Below are 18,032 nucleotides of genomic sequence, written 5' to 3'. Positions count from 1 at the left end.
ACGCACGCCTGGAGGATGATGGGAGGCAATTCTTCCGGAAAACGCTGAGTCTTCGGAATACTTCCACTGAAAATAAATAGATAAAATAACTCTGTATATTAGTTATTTATTGTTCTGGGGGTGAGTAGGGGGTAGCAGTAACCAAAGCATCTGTATATCTGATTCTGGCATCTGCTCACAGATTTCCTCCTCGGTACAAATGTCTTTGCCTTCCTTCACTTGCACAATATCCCGGGGGCTAGTCCAGCTGTTTCTTGAAGGATCCCAGAGAGTCTGTGTCAGGGAACAGCTGGACGAGATCCTGGGATCGCAGAGCCAGTGGTAAACAAAGCAAGCGTGACGGTCTGGACAGTCTCGTCTCGTCTGTCATCTTTCTCGTGTTCTTTTGATGTTGATCTTGTGCAAGAGAACTGCCTGCCAAGGGGGGGATAAAGCAAGTCAGGTGGGCAGATACTGAATGTTGATGCCCCAGTGCAGTGTGGGTAACTTGATTTGTCTTGTGTCCCTCTGGCAGCTAAACAATTGTAGTGGCCTTTGTGTTTTTACTAATCCAGTGTTTTGGATCTAGGTGGAGCCACCAAAGGAAAAAAAAAAAATGTGTATGTCAAACAATGAGTCAGTCAGAGGTGTTTCACAAGACCCAAACACATACCTTAAATACCACGGGACGAGGGAAAATAAAAAAGACAAACAGCGACTTACAACCGAGCAAACCGAGATGGTTTCCAGTTTCACGCTCGTAAACCCCCCTGGCCGCCTCCGTTGTGAGTTCCCTCGGCTCAGTTAGAGATACATTTGCCATCGTAAAATAAAATGTATAGCTTTTATATACAGAAGAGGAAAATAAACTCCTTTCCATATGAGAAATGCCTATTCAAGCATCGTAATTTGGTCGTTTTATTGATGCACTATTTCGAATTCTAATTATTGGCGGTTGCCCCACCCATCCCCGTCTCTCACTGTGAAAAAGCAAACTTTACACTAGGATTCCTTCATTGATTTTCATCTAGAAAAATACACGCAGAATCCCAGTTGTACTATATTTAGACATGCATCCTGCAGGAATTTTACTGCACCGTCTACTGTGCTCCCTTTTAAACATTTCGCCTGGTAGGTCTGCATTCTTTCTGTGTTTATGCTTCACCGTGAGGCCCCTCTGTCAGGTAACGACTGCACTGGTGCCTCAGTACCCAGACTTTACCACCGAGGGCCTCTATAGCACTGCTCCTCAACGTCCCCCCTCTCTCTGTTCGCAGCGCCGACGTGAACCCGGAGCACCACCTGCGGATCGTGGAGGCGCTCATCGCGGCCGGGGGCCTGGCGGAGATACAGGCGGCTCCAGGTAGGGCCCCACAAGGTTTATCATTCCCTTTGCTTCTGCTGCTGCTGGAGGCCCTGGCACTGGGCCATGGGGTGAGGGCATCTCCGAGGTCCCTAGGATGCTGTCAGGGAAGATGTCCCTCTCGGCATGACTACACATCCTCTCAAACTCTCCGGTGCGTTTCGGTTGTCCGTGCCGAGCGAGAGCAGCATGGCAGAAGGAGCTGTCATTTCTTAATTGTTTAGTTTTTTGTCGTGTGCAAGAGATGCATCTGTCTCACGTGGGGTCTCGTTTTTTAAAGCGGTCCTGACCGGAGAGTTAAGTTTTCATCATAGCAGGTAAAGTTTACTCAGATATGCAACTCTTTTGAAAGTGAAAAGGTGTTGCGCTCTCTGAGGCTGACGTGAAAACGGGAGACGGGCGCCAAGACACCCCCGCAGTAATTCCATCGCCCGCTGCTGTAAATGGAAATCGCGGCTTTAATAGAAACCTGTGATGCGCCCTGGGTTTTCGGTAACCGGAGTTCTTAGTCATACGGGCAGGAAACAAGGTATTAATGCGTCTCTCCATTTCAGTCTCCGGGGGTGCAGAGAGGTGAAGTCAGCAGTCGCTAAATTTAGATGAACTATTCTCAGGCAGAGTCCCCCGTCTCTCGTTTAAACCCCGCAGGCGGCCGGGGAAGTTTCTGGAAGTTTATTCTCGCTGGCCGGAGGGTCGGGCGGCCGTCACTTGAGGTGGGGAGGAGTGAGAGGAGAGTAACTTACTGCTGTGGGTGCGAGGAGTGAGAAATCTCCACAGTCAAGGACAGTTTTCATTTGTAAGACTCCTCAGGGTCTTGGCACAGCAGCGGGATAATGAATTGTTGCCTCTCTGTGAGACGTATTGGCAGTAGGGGTTTGTTATAGGTCTATTTTGTGGTTTAATGAATAGAATTGGAAAGGAGCCCGAAGTTTTGCTCCATAGTTTATTTTGTTCAGATGTTTCTCTCTGGGAAAACGAGCAGACCTGTTTTCCAGAACTAGCTTTACAACAACAGCAAGAACATATAAAAACAGTGATAATAAAATACAAATCTGTGTGAATGCACTGTACATGACAGCGGTTTGTAGAAATGCTGTGGTCCTTTTGTTGTTTTTGTTGGGTAACAATTGCAGGAAATTCACCTCAATAGCTCTCTCGTGAGTCTCTAACATGAAATCTGAGACCATTCATTTATCACCTAACATACAAACATATAAACCCTGTGTCCTGTGAAAACCAGTGTACCTGGACGATGTACAATAGTTGAGTGCTGGGATCAGTTCCTGAGACTGTGTCACACACGCGGGGTGAGAGGCAGTAAATCCAGGGGCAAGTTCTTGTGTCGGAGACCGTCCCGCTGGTGTGATCGAGTGTTATGGCAGCAGTGATGACCGCTGGAGGTTGTGAATTAATGGAGCGGTACGGGAGGGCACGACAACACCCCATAACTTAGGCGCAATCAGGCAGTGTCAAGAGGTTGTGTACAGATTCATTTATAGACCGGGCTTGGCACAGTAACCTGGCCCGTGTGCTGGCAACCCCTGTGTGCCAGGGAACGAGCGCCTAGACCAGCCATTTAAATGCATCTTGAGTGCTGCTCAACGCTGGCACCGTACATACAGGGCTCCTCTTGTGGAGCTGTGGTTTGTAGGATTGCGTGCAGCTAGGGCAGGAAAAAGCTTGAGACAAACTCCAGCCCTGGCACATGACTCTCTCTGTCAGCGTTTGCCAGATCGTCTTTATTTGCTAAAACAAATACTTCCATTAATTTCTGTGTGAGAACTGTCTGTCTACTTGCATTGAGGAGAGAGAGAGATACTGTTTAAAGTATGACAAATACTCTTCACCAAAGAGCGTCCAACGCACGCTGGGAGCACGGACAGCTAGGCTCGTCTCCAAGGCCCTTCCTCGGGACTTTTAATTCAGAGATACAGACCCGGCTGGAGAGAAAGAAAATGGCACCGCCGCCCGAGCGCTCGCTGCCGTGACTGAATTATTGACTCTGGAACATAAATCAATCATAAAAGAGTATTTAGCCGGAGTCTGCGGTGTGTCGTGGCCAGCTGCCCAGCCGAAATGAGCCGCGCTTCCCCAGGGGCCAGGTGACTAATTATGTGCGTGAACCTATTAATTGAAAGTGTATTAGTCAAAGTAGATTAATGACTGTGGGAGACAATGCCCTGCCCAGCTGCCGGAGGCTCGCGTTCCTCAAAGACGGGCACTTTGTGTCGGCAGTGTGACATAGACGCGCTCCACTGTCACTCGTCTCTCCCCGTGACATCGTCTCCTTGTCCGGCACTATAAATCATCTGCTGCCGCGGCATTTAATTAGCCGTCACTGTCTGCCGGACGGTTTTTGGGGGTCCTGAGCACAGAGCGTCCATGCCTGTACCTCCCACAATGCCCTTAGCCCAGACCCCGTTGCCCCATAGTCTGTTGGGCGTCTCCTGTTTGTGAAGGTATCTCTAAGGAAGATGGAGTCAATCTAGGGTGGGCAGTTCTTACACAGTAGGACTCAAACTCAGAGTGTCAGTTGTTGGCAGATTATCTTTGTGTGTGCTTCCTTGTTTTTATTTCTTATATTTGACCCTGTGCTCTAGAGTTTGACAGACCTATTTCAGTATCTGGTGTTGACTATTCCTGGAAAACCTGCGGACAAGTCTGTTCTGTAGGATCGCCGTCTGAGTGCTGGGTATATGTGATGCGTTCACTTCACCAGCATGGCTCCTGTGGTTGGGGAATTAAACACACAGTTTCTTCCTTAGCCGAACACTAGCAGGCGGACGAGCCATCAATAAGGTTGATGCAATAAAGTGTAAAGCGCTTGTTTCTTCCTTTCCCATACTCCTCTTTTCATTTTGTTATTTTTTATCTCTCCCCAGAGTCGTCAAACCCGTGCCCACGGACTTCCATATTTATTGGAATGCCGGAGGCCGTTTATTTTACATTTAAACTAAGCCAACCTAGGAAAGTATGTTGGTAACGCATTGCATTAACAGGGAGATCTTCTGGGGTTATGTTTGACTTCTTTTCTCTCCTCGGATGACTGCGCCTGTCAGAGTGTGATGGATTTATTGTGGCTCAAAGCCATTAGCATTTGCTGGGGAGAAAAAAAAAAACTTAAAAACCCTCAAGCAACTTTAAGAGAGGCATCTCATGCAAATGCGATGACATCATCCGTTTCTCCTGGTGCTATTTTTAGCACTCTTAATTTACCGGGCTCTGCTTTATTATCTCATGCTGAGTCTTTCATCCCGGCCTGTTCTGCATCTCAATCGACGAGAGACAGAGCGGGGACCTCAGCTGAGCCGTCGCCCCACTTCTTGCATCACCCCGGCCTGCGTGAGAGGCTCGGTGATTTAATAAATAAGTCATGAATCGACGAGGGAACGAATGAATGAATGCATAAATAAACAAATATAAAAGCACAGTGAAAATAGATCCTGCATTGAAGTGAAGGTTTGCAGTTATTTGACAGAATGGCACTCCTGTTAGGCGTCTAAGGCCGTGAATTGTTCTGTTCTTTGATATCAGCTTTGCTATTTATACAGTGGTCCTCTCTGTTATCCTCCAGGTGACTCAGCACTTTTGCGTGCCCCTCGCTCACACATCCATCTCAGTGGCAGCAGACTCGGCCGATCCCTGCTGCGTTTTTGCCTATCGAAACCCCGGCCCCGGCCGATGTCACGACTCTGCTGCGCTCGTGACATTTGCTACGTGCCTGCCGTGTGGGATAGTGCATTTCATTTCGTGCGTCAAGTTGTGTTTGAAAGACAAAGGTGGCGTAGGAGAATGGATCGTGCCAATAATACGTTAATTGAATTTATTCAGGACTGAAGGACTCGTATAATCACTTCTTGCTGTGCTCCTCTTTTAATGAGGAATAATCTGCTGTGGGCTTGAAGGATGCCGGTGGACGTGGGAACGCGGAGAAGAAAGGCGCTATTCACGTTGTGGTGGTGATCCTCCATTTCAGAGGTTCTCGTCCCTCTGCTTCACACGTCTTGAGACCCTTTGATGTAATTTTGTTATATTTTGAGTTCAGATAGGGTTCATCCGAGTGGCTGAGATTGTGTCCAACACGTGAAATACTGTCAGACTTTGATGAACCCCACGGGCACAAACTGGGAACAAACTGTGTGATTTGTGGGTAAACGGGAAGTGAGTCAGGAAGGTGTAGACCACAACTGGTTTGAACGTTTTATTTTTACTATATCAAATGCCTCACTCACTGTGCCCCTGGCGGCTGGAGCGCAGTTTGGATCTCCTCCAGGTGATACGATTAAATACATCTGAAGTCTAATTTACATGATTAAATTCAGTCATTACTGTATCGGCTTCTCAACTGGGGAGAAAAAAAAAAAGTGTCCTAAACCCTAAATGAAATACTATCGCTTCCAATTAATTAAACTCAATAAATGTAAAAACTAAATCATCGAGAACCTGATGTTTCCAAGCTGCCAAACTTGTACAAACTTGCACACACAAGGTAAGAAACTCTCTCCCACGCGCTCCAATCTGCCAGTACCCAGGTCGTCTATTCCTTTCTTTCTTGGTCCTGCTTCCCTAAACCCGTCAACTTAACACCCCTGTGTATCTAGACGGATCGTTACGGAGTGAAACCCATTAGCTGTAAAACAAACACGTGCACAACCAGAGTGGCGCAATACGACACTTTTAGGATTGATTTTCTCACAAAGGGGACAGGGGAGCCACCGGGAGCTGAGAGACGCGAGAGGGGATTTGGGATGTCTGGCTATGTGGTATGGAGGCGTGGCCGGTCTTTTAAGTTCCTCCACTGGTCCCTTTGTCTCTTTTGGGCCCCCGTGTGTTATTCAGTATCTGTGTAAGTATTGTTTCAAGTGTTGTCCACTTTTTAAGTATCCGTCTGTACCCTCCCCACTTTGCCAGCGTTTCTGCACAATTCTCACCCGACTCCCCCTGTCACTCGCTGCCCTCCCCCAGGGTGATCCCCCGTCGCCCACGCTCAGCCTCGGTGTGAGGGGTCTCCCACGGGCCGGGGGGTAGCGGCTGGGCAACGATGACTGTGAGGGTATCGTCTGTCTCTCGTCACACGGCCGCCGCTTTCCAAACCGAAACCTGATCGCCGATCCCTTCGCGTGGAAAGGCTGCTGATTTTGATCCGGATCTTTATTTTTCTTTGCTGTTCTGTTCTTTGTCTCAGAAAATATAAAATATAAATATATATGCAGGTTCAATAAGAGGAAAATGATTGAATGTATTTGGAGAGACATCTTAGACTTTATGAGCCCTTTAAATAAAAGTGGCATTTCTGAGAGAGAGAGAGCGAGAGAGATGCTTCTTTCTTTGTACTATTTTTAAAATGTCTGAATGTCTTTGATTGATACCCTAATTAACAGAGAAGTACTGATCTCATTGTCACTATTTAGTGCAGGACTTACACCTTTCAGACCAGTTTGACCCATCCGCAAACCAATTTACACACCGTTTAATAACCAGTCGCTTCCTGAGTCCACAAATCCTTCTCCTTGTCCCTCCTCTGTGGGTAACGGTGTCGTCCCACTGCACTGCGCTCCACTTGCACCACTTTCTTCTATCCGTTTATACCTTTCTGTGTTTGTCTGCTGCCAAAGAGCGCCGTATCAAAATAAAATAAACAAAATAAAAGGCTGTGTCCGCTAAACTCAGGTCTGCCTGGTAGAAAAGCCCGGTCCGCTCCACACGTATGCGAGGTAATCAGACGTTAATCTTTTTAATCATTTGTAAAAGTGCAGCCTGTCTCTTCCTTTAGCAAATTGCAAATCTCTAATTAATGTGACGTCCGTAATCTTAAGCAGTTTACACGGGTCACGGTCTCCGTTAAGACCATCTTTGTTACACCGTGCCGGAGCCTCGCTGGATGTTAAGCCGCATGTTCATCCGATGTCAGTTTAACGTGCGTTATATAAGCGCTGACCTTCCCCGCCGTGGAAGCCGGCGATATTTCAGCAGCACGAGAATGTGGGGCAGAGATTAGACTCATCAGCTCAAGGGTGAAGTAAAGCAGATACGAAGCCGTCCCTGTCGCTGTGTCAGACCGTGTTGGTCGGGGACCCGCTGAACTGCGCCGAAGGCCCGTTTCATCACACCTGCCCGAGTATGAAAGCGAAACCCGGCCGGTGAGAGAAGGAAGAAGGGAACCGTATTAGTCACGGCCGTCTCTCGGGAGCTGTTTCATTAGCAGAGACAATTTGAAACGGCAGAAATCCTGCCGAGCATAAAATGACAATTAGAATGTATCGATAGCAATTACGAGGTATATATTAAAAAAGATGATATGGAAATATGTTGCGCAGAAAGTTGCTCAATTCAGAGACTAGTATTGCGAAGCCCAGCGAAGGAACGTGTATTTAAAGACTCGCTTAAGTAAACAACATTCATATTTTCTCCGCAACAATAACGTTTTCTCAGTTACGGATTGCTCCACCAGCGGCTTTGCGTAACATCGAGATTCTTCAGTGTTTTTTTTTTGGGTTTTTGTTTTTCTTTCTGTAGACAGGTCCTTCTGGGAAAGACAAGCCCACATTTCTCCGGGTTTATCCAAAGTAAACTCCGGCGAAGTTAGTCTTAAGAGTCACACCTCAATTGTCAAAGTTGGCTGCGACTCATGGGGGGCCTAATCTTAGGCAAATATTGAACTCAAACACCCGTCACTGTTGACAAGATGATAAACCCAGACTGTTCTCATTACACGGCTAGTGCAGATAAGTTAGTGTTAAATTAATCATAAGACAAATGCCTGCGATGGATGGATAACTAGTAAGACGGACAGACCGAGAGACAGAGAAATCCTGAAACAGTCTTTAAAGTTCTAATATGCTTTTTTATCCAGAATTTATTATAATACTTTTAGGAAAGACATTTAAGACTTACAGAGGGCCCAACACAGAGCCACACACACAGAGCCACACTCACAGAGGGCCCCACATAGAGCAACAATCACAGGACAACTTTGTAGCTCACATACAGGACACCGGGCCAGAATCCAACCAATTAAAAACTCCCTAACGTTTTGTTTGTTTGTTTGTTTTATTTACCCCTACCAGGTGCCATCCATTCTTGACCCATCTGTCCACCAGAAAGATCGACCATTGCCCTCCCCTGCCCCCCACAACACACACAAACACACACACACTCGCCAAACAAAGCCAGCCCACCAACTGGCCCAGTGCGCTGCTGTCTGCTACCGCAAGCAACCAGATGCGACCGACAATAGGAGCTGGCTTACAGATTGTTTGAGCAAGAGGGGGCTGAAATTCAAATTCACTTCCCCCCACCTCTCTCTCTCTCTCTCTCTCACACACACACACAGATACCTCTGACCGTAGTTGTGAACTGCACAAGGACTCTGGAAAAACGCCACCGAAAGACGATATCCACCAGACCAGGATTAGAGTGGATCAGGGCTCTGTCAGCTACGCTCTCCTGGGCATGTAACTCCAGCCTTCACTCGAGACAGGTTTCCTCCCAGATAACCCTTCCCGGGCCGATTCTGTGGACAGGATGAGGCCTTCACACCCCCCCGTCCTCCTGCCTGGAACATGGTGCTGACTAATACTGGAAGAGAAACCTTACATGGCTTGGCACTGGGGCGAAACAAAAAGAAGGAATTAATCTATTTTCTGGAATTTTGAAACGCTTTCATTACATAATTCATTTTGCGGTCAGGAACACAATCAATTTAAAGATGTGAGGGAAAAGAACTCTTGGTGTTTCTTGGCAGCAGGACTAGGAAGCACCTGACTTGAAAACTCGGTTATTTCGAAATACAAACTCTCTGAGAAGCAAAGCGTTTTTGAACTCCAGCACAAGCGCCTGGAACGAAGCCCAGTTTTTTTTTTTTCCCGAGTCCCGTAACTCAATGCCCTAAACCAAACAGAAACTTTGGCCTGCCCGCAAATCGCACATTACACACTTGTGCCCACCCGCGGCTTGATTTATTGTCAGAAACCAGTTTATAAAGCTTATAAATCAGAACGTGACAGTGTGCAGGTTTGTCAAGGTTAATGTTTCGATTTGGTACAGGCCAATTATTGTAAACTCTCGAAGCCAACTGAATGTCAACTGAAAAATGAATCTAAATGAGCTTCTAAAATGTAGTGTACAACACAAGAAACACATGGCAAGACTCTTTAAGGTCTTCTGGGAATGTGATACAGCACTGACAAAAACATGGACATGGCATGGACAGAAATGATGGAACCACTGTCTTTAAAAGAGAAATGGCACTGTCTCTATATTTTTGTCAGTATTGGACTCATCGATTAGGTAAGTTTTTGGAGAACTGCTCAATTCCATCGATGCCAGAGTGTAATCTCCCCCAGTGGGAAGTCCGCACATGTTTCCGTGGGACAGTCTTGCCGTGTTTCATCTTGAAGAGCTCTTCGCCGGGACCGAACGAGAGAGAGGGCTTCCGAGGACCAAAGCAAACTCAACAGGACCTCCTCGTTTGCGGGAAACATCTTACAAACCAAAGAAAACCCTTTCCCCTACTCCACTCTCGCTGCTGACCGGGGCGCCGTGCAGCGGGATCGGATTAATTGAAACCCCCGACCCCGGCAGAGCGGGGGGCCGCGCGCTCTCCGTCTCTCCCCTTGAAGAGCGCAGTTCAAACAGACTTGAAACGGTTCCCGCCGTGCCGAGAGGACGCTCCCAGGCTTTGAAGGTCCAGCGGCGAGGATCGCCAGTAATCCCAGCTATATTTAATAGACCTGTCTGAGGAGCTTTTCATTTGACTAGGAAAAATAAGTGGGGAGGGAGAAAGAAAGAGTATTCATTCCTGAGTGCAAGAGCGAGGGAATCGAGGAGATACACACTGTTGTATTGTGCCCAGTGTGAGAGAGAGAGAGAGAGACCCATCATCACAGCTGATTTGTATTGCAGGCACATCCTTTGCTGTAACCTGTTGTTATCATTAATAACCTTATTATATTATTCACAACATCGCCTTTATCTCGCGCCTGGCTCTCTCTGCATTATTTATGAAGGACTCTTACCGCGCTGTAGTGCCGAACTGTCGGTACAAAGTTTTTCACTGAATGACAATAGTCCTCTGCCGGGTATAAAGCAGCTCTCTCTGCCACCTCTGATCTCTAAACTCTTTCAATCAGACCGTACTGTAGCAGCTCTGGTGTATCTGTACGGGAATCACACGATGTTTCCTGTATTGCAAGTCACAGTTAAATGGATGTATATATCCTATAGCTACAGAACAGGGTTTATTGGTGGGCAGATCGTACTTTTACCCCGTGTGCAAGGCTGGTCTTTTCAGGGAGATGGATGGGACAATAGAACCTAAAATATAAGATTAATTTATGTATCGATCCGCCAGAGGATGTATACAATCTCAACATAAGTGCTAAGCAAGCACGACACAAGATGCATTGCACACTCAATTTAGCTCGTAGTTAATTTCCGTCGATACTCCCTTTTATTGTGCTAATTAATCTGTTGATAATGGTAATATAGTTAATCTGAAGAAAAGAGATTATTAAATGTATATTGCTTACCACCAGCTAAAGCGATTGCCTAATCGTTGCTGTGGGTCAGGGTGAAACCCAACAATAGTGATGGACGCTGCTGATTTCAAAATGGCAACTGTGACGAACAGATTATCATCGTCCCCTGCCGTAAATTGGACCCTTTCCTAAACCCATCGCACCTCCCACTAGAAGACACTGCTCTACCTGTTTATGCAGAGCTGTGACCTCCGACCCCGGTCTGAGCACTTTGTTCTGTAATAGAAAGATGCTGCCGGGATCGAAAGTTAGTCAGTCCACGCCGTCTCTCTCTCTCCGTCAGCTGCCGAGTGTAGATTTCCCTCAGGGTTGAATAGTTGGCAACAGGAGTTGGACATATAACTGGATACGTATGTGTATTTATCAGAATGCTTGTCATTAGTGAATTATATATATATATAGATAGATAATTCTCTGTTGTTTGTTCTTCTCATTCAGATAAGCATGAGGGAATTTCCATCCCTCTCTCTCTCTATATATATATATATATATATATACAGTGAGGGAAGAAAGTATTTGATCCCCTGCTGATTTTGTACGTTTGCCCACTGACAAAGAAATGATCAGTCTATAATTTTAATGGTAGGAGTATTTTAACAGTGAGAGACAGAATAACAGCAAAAAAATCCAGAAAAACGCATTTCAAAAAAGTTATAAATTGATTTGCATGTTAATGAGGGAAATAAGTATTTGATCCCCTATCAATCAGCAAGATTTCTGGCTCCCAGGTGTCTTTTATACAGGTAACGAGCTGAGATTAGGAACATGCAAATCAATTTTTTTGAAATGCATTTTTCTGGATTTATTCTGTCTCTCACTGTTAAAATACACCTACCATTAAAATTATAGACTGATCATTTCTTTGTCAGTGGACAAACGTACAAAATCAGCAGGGGATCAAACACTTTTTTCCCTCACTGTATATCTATGAAGCATGACAGAGCAAATTTGAAATTTTAACAAGATAATATTTCAGCCACCGCAGTTTTATGTTTTGACACTGTAATGATGAATACTGATGACGAATCCAAGGTCCCTGGGTTTATTAGACAGAAGATTTCCCTCCATCTGTTTTCGTCTCCGTGAGTCACCCAGATGCATTAAAACCAGAGAATAGGGGGGAAATAAGTGTTTTACAACCAATCACAGTGTCCCCCACTTTGCTCCCAACATGCCAGTACTGAGGCAGAGCGTTCCTCGTCCAAAATGACTTCAGCAGAGTGATAACAAATAAATACACACAGTCAGACGGCTTCTTCTTTCACCGTAATTGCACGACGCAGACCTGGCCGAGGATAACCGGGCTCTCTGCTCCGTGGCCTCGCCGCTCCAGGCTCTGTTTTAACGCACTCAGCAGAGATAAGGGCTACAGCTGGGAGAAGCTCACCGCCTGACCTTGACTCTCTCGGCATGAGCTGGGCTTGCAGAAAGAATCAGAGGCAATTAATTGAACAAATTAAAGCCCCGCGTAACTCCAATTGTCACATGCAGATACGACGGCTGACTCTGACGTTGTTCCGGAGAAAACGAGCCTGGCTGAAACAAACATAAAACACACAGACTCACAACCCCTTCACACACACACACACACACACACACACACACACACACACACACACTGTCTCTGACCACCGAGCTAACAAGAGGATATATGAAATGCAGAGAACATCTACAGTGCATGGCCATTATTTTGTATTATTTTTGTATTTTGTTTATGTATGTATGTATGTATTTATCACAGAGATGCCTGCTGTGTTAATGCCTAGTATGAGAGAGCAGCAGTGGAAGTGGCGCACTTGTGGAACAATGTAAAAGTGCGAAACTCGTCCCACAAAGCTTCAGTGGGCTTCGCAACACACCGGGCTTTTGAGTTTGCCCCTGTGGTGGACCGGAGCGCAGAGGAGGGAAGCCTGGGTTTAGGGGCTGTCCATCAGCGGTCCACACACACGGGCAGAGCGATCGAGGCAGGAGGGGAAGCCGTGAGATAATTAATCCACCAGGAGCGAGGCCCCCGTGTGGCCCCTAGGGACGCATAGTTCTCACAATGCGTCGTCAGGATCCCGGTACCGTCTGATATCAGAGGGAAGAGGGGAGGCAGAGATTAGAGGGATAGAGCTGGAGACAAGCGCCCCTGGGCAACCTAATCCCGGAGAAGAGGCCCCGCTCTTATCTCGGTTGTAAAACTGGTTCATTTACAAGACAGGGACTGGATAACTGTCTCTTCTTTTCAGCAGAAGGGATCGGTCCCGGGGCTTTGGGGAACAGAGAGATATGTCAGCCCAAATGGGGCTTATATTGATGGTATCAGTGAAGGGATAGAAAATCAGGAGAGAGAAAAAAGGAGAGGTAATACTAATTGATCTTGCAGTATTGTGGAAGGGTTAGGTATTCAGAAATGTGTATTTTTCTATACATACGCACAACCAGAAATGCTCTTGACTATTCCAAGTACATCGACCTAGAGAAGTAGAAGAGGAATAGGGAGTTAAAGTTCATTAATTGAACCCAAAAGAAAGATGTTGGGTTGTCTCACTCATCGTGTCCAGCTCAGTGTCCAGAACGATCACGGGATAAAGGAGACACACTGCAGGCTTTTCCTAGGATGGAGCTGAAGGTCAAGGGCACATGATGTGGAGAGATGGAACCGTTTTAAATTCGCAACGCTGGAGTGATTGCTCTTTGCATGTCTATTAATTTTCCTTTCACCTTCGGTCAGATGGAGGCGTTTTATGGCCAGACTGAGGCCTGTAACTGTGGTATGGAACGGTACAGTTTGTTGTAGGAGCTCTCCCCTGTCAACCCTCTCCCCCTAGATATACCGGCACCGTGGACACATTTCATCGCATTTCATTCCCCCCAAGAGACAACCTCCCTCCGTAATGTGTGCACCTGTGGTTTATACAGGTCCCCCCGTGGGACAAGCCCCATCCACAGTCATTTCGATCTAAGCAGGCAGAGCATCGATTTCCAGCTGGTTGATGTCAGTCCGGCCGACACGTCTGAGCTTCAGGGGAACTCGGGAGGAGAGCTTGGTTTCTGAGGGGAAGCCAAAGGTTCCTTTAGATTCATTTAGATTTTGTCCTGCGTTTCCGCTTAGCGTGCAATTTCCACTTCTGCCCAATCAGGGATCCCACTAGTTCAGTGACCTCTCAAATCCACTCGCAGTGCAATAATACCTCCTAATGCAATAACCAAAGATTGCACTTGGCGATTGCACACTTAATTAGTGCGAATTTAATAAAATAAACAAATAAACTAATCCATCAATCAACTAACAAGTTCTTTTACCCCCTTCCTGCTCACCTGCCCCCCGAGGCCCCCTGCCCTCGTTTCGACCAGTTTTGCTTTGCTGCTGTGTTCAGGTCCCCCGTGGGGCTTTAGCTCCGTGCTTACGAAGGCTGGGGGCAAAGGCCATAATTAATAAAGTAGTCAAAATCATTGGCTATGGGCACAGCCGCTAAGCCGAGGTAGGCAACCCTGACTCTTGCCATCCCGCTGCAGCACTTCGATCCGCCTGCCTCTTCTCTGCACTCACCTGCTCCTGCTGCCGGAGATCAATTAAGTAATTAAGGGTAAGCTGTAACAAAGCCTTGGCAGGGGAGGGCACCGGGATGGGATTAGAGTGGGTCGGAGGGGCCACAGTTACTGACCTGCCCAACACGCCCATGCTGTGGCCGTCTCTGTGGCCGAACCGCGAAGCCCCCTCACCGGCCGAGGCCTGGCAGGACGTTCTGACTATGGCAGGGCGGTCTGAGTGTAGCAGGGAGCACTATGATGATGTCATCACAGCATGGTTAATACCGGGGCACCGGTCTCTTGGCGTAGCAGGCGGGCCGAGCTGCGGGGCGCAGAGGAATCCATACACTAAGTGAGCGAGAAGCAGCCGCTGCCCGAAGCTGGAGATTATGTTCAGACTGATTCTGCGATCCCTTGGCTGTTCAGAGCTCCTGGCTGTGGCCGCCGTCCTAATAAGCACAGAATTTGAAAGATGTCCATTTCAAATCAACCGTTAAGCAATGATTTTTCCGAGAGCCAGAACCTTTGATCGGTCTCCGCGCCGCGAACGGGACCTAGTTAACCGCGTACTGTTCTGATTACCGCCTTCAAAGATCCCCTTGCCCTTGTAGACCCCATGACAGCACGGGGTTATCGCGCTCGAGATCGAGTTCCGATACGGCGACCCACAAGCGTGTGCGAGATCCTCAGAAGTTCACAGGCAGCGAGATGTCTCAGATGTTAAATTAGTTGATTAGGATGCATCCTTCAGGGCATGCCAGCTTGACTTTCAATGATCATTTTGCTCGCTGGGTAATACAGACACTGAGGAGGACTCCCGGTGGGATTGATCGTTGTTGTGTTCACCAGCAATGTGTGTGTAACTTGATATAAAGCGTTTAGCCGTTAATTGGGAGCAGAACAAAGGCAGGCAACTCCCCTGCTTTTATTTAATGATTACAGCGAGAGACTCAGCAGGGTTTTACTGTCCTGGTCCGCTGTAAGGTAGGGCCACGAAATTACATCTATTGACGTATTGATGGGTTTATTCATTTGTTTGGTTGTATGTGGGATTGAAGCGCTAATGGAAGACAAGGGAAATAACCTTCTACTTTGTCTACTTTCACGTCCAGTATACCTCACCCCTGACTTGGTTGTATTCTGTTGAGAGACAACCTACTGAACTGTTAAATTAGGTCATTATATATATATTTTTCTAATTGATTTCTATTTTTATTTTGTCCCCACCCCCTTTTTTTCTTGAAATAGAAACTTGATTTCAAATGTCATTCATCCTCTTAGAACTGCATAACTGCCTACCAGGGTGAGTGGGAAATATTGTGTGGGTTTGATTTACTATTTTTAGATGCAAAGACAAATGCAATTATTATTATTATTATTATTATTATTATTATTATTATTATTATTATTATTATTTCTAATTAGTATTCTTCATGCCCATTAAAGTTGATTCACAGAATTGTATTTAAAGCTCCCAAACCCTCAAAATAAGTCCTCTGTCAATCTGATTATTCTCTCCCGAAAAGCAGATTGGTTAATTATACATACGTGTGTGTGCGTGTGCGTGTGTTGAGTTGATTCCACCCACCAACTCCTACAACACAACTTAACGTACTGCGTGGACTTTTAATTAAATTAGAAAATCAACGAAGGGATTTAATGCCGGGACTAAGCTCTCGCTTCTTTATTCATAATCCGATCATGTTTCCAGTGGATCTTAGATTATTAGGTTATGGGATTCCCTGCCAGTGAGTTTTTATTGCATTACTTAAAAGTCTGAATGAGTCGGATCTGACGGGGCGGTGACCCGTACGAGTTTTGTGCCGTGCCTCCCTTCCCGATTTGTAACAGCGGCGCGAATATAATCCATTGGACTCTGTCGCTGTGCTTCTTTCTCCGCAGATGACAGGTTTGAATTATAGTGTGGTTACCTGAGAGGCAGGCTGGGTGACTATCAGATCTTGGAATATAAATATGAAATGTATCGGTTGTGCAAAGGCCCGGTGTTTCACAGTCAGCCCTGGACGACGCTGGTGGGAAGAGGAAAAATTGTGATCGCCTTAATATGAGCACCAAACCAAAGCTGAATAGCTTCCTGCTGCCAAAGCTGTGCCGCACTCCTTGCCAGTTGTCCGTGGAGTTAGTGGGGGGTTAATGGCAGCCTGGTCCTGTTTTGTACGTTCGTTTCTTTCTTTCAAAGTTATTTAATTATCAAATGTACTGGTTTCAAAGGGTGCAAATGCTTCCTTTGCATGGGGAACGGGATGCTGTCTCGCAGCGTGCGGCTGTAGACGTGTGAACAAGGAAGCGGTGCCACTGTTGCCAAAGGAACCAACGCACACAATGGCAGCTCATCTGGCGCTCAACAAAGGGCATATAGTCTCTTTCATAACCATGCCTGCCTGGCCACTTCAGCACCACCAATTACCTGAGATCGTAAACTGCTTTATTAAAGCCCCGCAGTCTTCTGGGCTTCTATTTAATACAATTAAAGATGTCCTTTTCCCTTTAATTTTCCCCCGGGCTGCTTAAGCATTTAATTCGATCAGCGTATTAAACTTGACCACTGTGTGAATTATGTGTTTATTGTCAGTCATCTGAGAAGTGGGACTTCATATTGAAGATTTGGAGAGGAAAAAAGTGCAGCATAAAGCAAAGAAAGAGGGGGAAAAACAACCCACTCAGTTCAGCGAACCTGGATGGGGAATGAATGTGTCCAAAAGAAGCCAGGCACTGTAATCAATCTAGCGCAAACTCGCCACTTTGTTGCGCGTGGTTGAAATGCGTAGTCTGTTGTCTTGTCATGCACGATGACCATCTTGTGAACTGTGGAGGTTTTTTTTTCGCAACACTTGAACAGAATTTATTATAACACCTTATAAAAGCATGATTTGTTCAAGCTGAATAACATGAATAAGATCAGACTGTCATGATACGTCCTTGACATCAGCTCAGATAGTATTAGACGCTCATATTTTCGATTGTTAAAAGCTTGGACGTGGCACCTCTTAAATTGCCCTTAAACACAATCATGATGGGTTGTTGTTGCTGTTGTTGTTCTTATGCAGTACATTCGTATTGCCATTAGACTCGTCTGGCACTGCTCTCCCCAGTTGAACTTGTCCTACATTCCTATACACTGTACTGCTCTTCCACACCATAGTAACAAAAAGATTTATCAGTAATAAAAGTAAGTGGTCAAATGATACTTACAGACCTTTGCAGGGCAAAATACATGCTGCTGCTTGGGTCCTAACCAAAACAATAACGTCTCTCCAGCGCTGGCTTCACTGCACTGGCTTCCAGTATGTTTTAGGACAGAAATGTATTACAAAGCACTAAATAGAAAGTCTCGTGAGTATTTAACAGAGATGTCTACATCTGATCAGTCCACCGAGGTCAGCTGACAGCTCAGCATCTCTGCATCCCAGAAGTTCAATGCAGTAGAAAAAGACAGGATGGATTTGACTACAATGCTCCGAGGTTGTGGATTTCTCCGCCATGTTGGATCACAGTAGCAGCATCACTTCATACTTCTAAGAATACTGAAGACGCAGTTTTATAGATTAGCATCTTCAAATTGATTTAGTTTTATCTTATGCTTTTATGTTTTATTCCTTCCTCTCAAATTGTTT

General features: G+C 46.2%; 1 protein-coding gene and 1 long non-coding RNA gene across 2 annotated transcripts in view; one reads left to right on the top strand and one right to left on the bottom strand.

Moving 5' to 3' along the window:
• pik3r3b (phosphoinositide-3-kinase, regulatory subunit 3b (gamma)) overlaps positions 1-18,032 on the top strand; it is a 116,461-nt gene that overhangs the window by 48,857 nt on the left and 49,572 nt on the right. The window contains exon 6 of the mRNA XM_066692538.1: positions 1,257-1,342. Within this exon, the coding sequence (XP_066548635.1) occupies positions 1,257-1,342 (86 nt within the window). The remainder of the gene's footprint in view (positions 1-1,256; positions 1,343-18,032) is intronic.
• LOC136714912 (uncharacterized) lies at positions 87-8,913 on the bottom strand. Its single transcript, XR_010805068.1, has 2 exons — positions 8,680-8,913; positions 87-414 (listed from the first exon to the last, which is right to left on the bottom strand). It is a non-coding gene; the product is annotated as an uncharacterized LOC136714912 (long non-coding RNA).

Source organism: Amia ocellicauda, chromosome 19 (assembly GCF_036373705.1).
Source record: "Amia ocellicauda isolate fAmiCal2 chromosome 19, fAmiCal2.hap1, whole genome shotgun sequence".
NCBI lineage: Eukaryota > Metazoa > Chordata > Actinopteri > Amiiformes > Amiidae > Amia > Amia ocellicauda.
The sequence above is the reverse complement of the archived record's forward strand: the minus strand, read 5'-3'. Positions and strand labels throughout refer to the sequence as shown.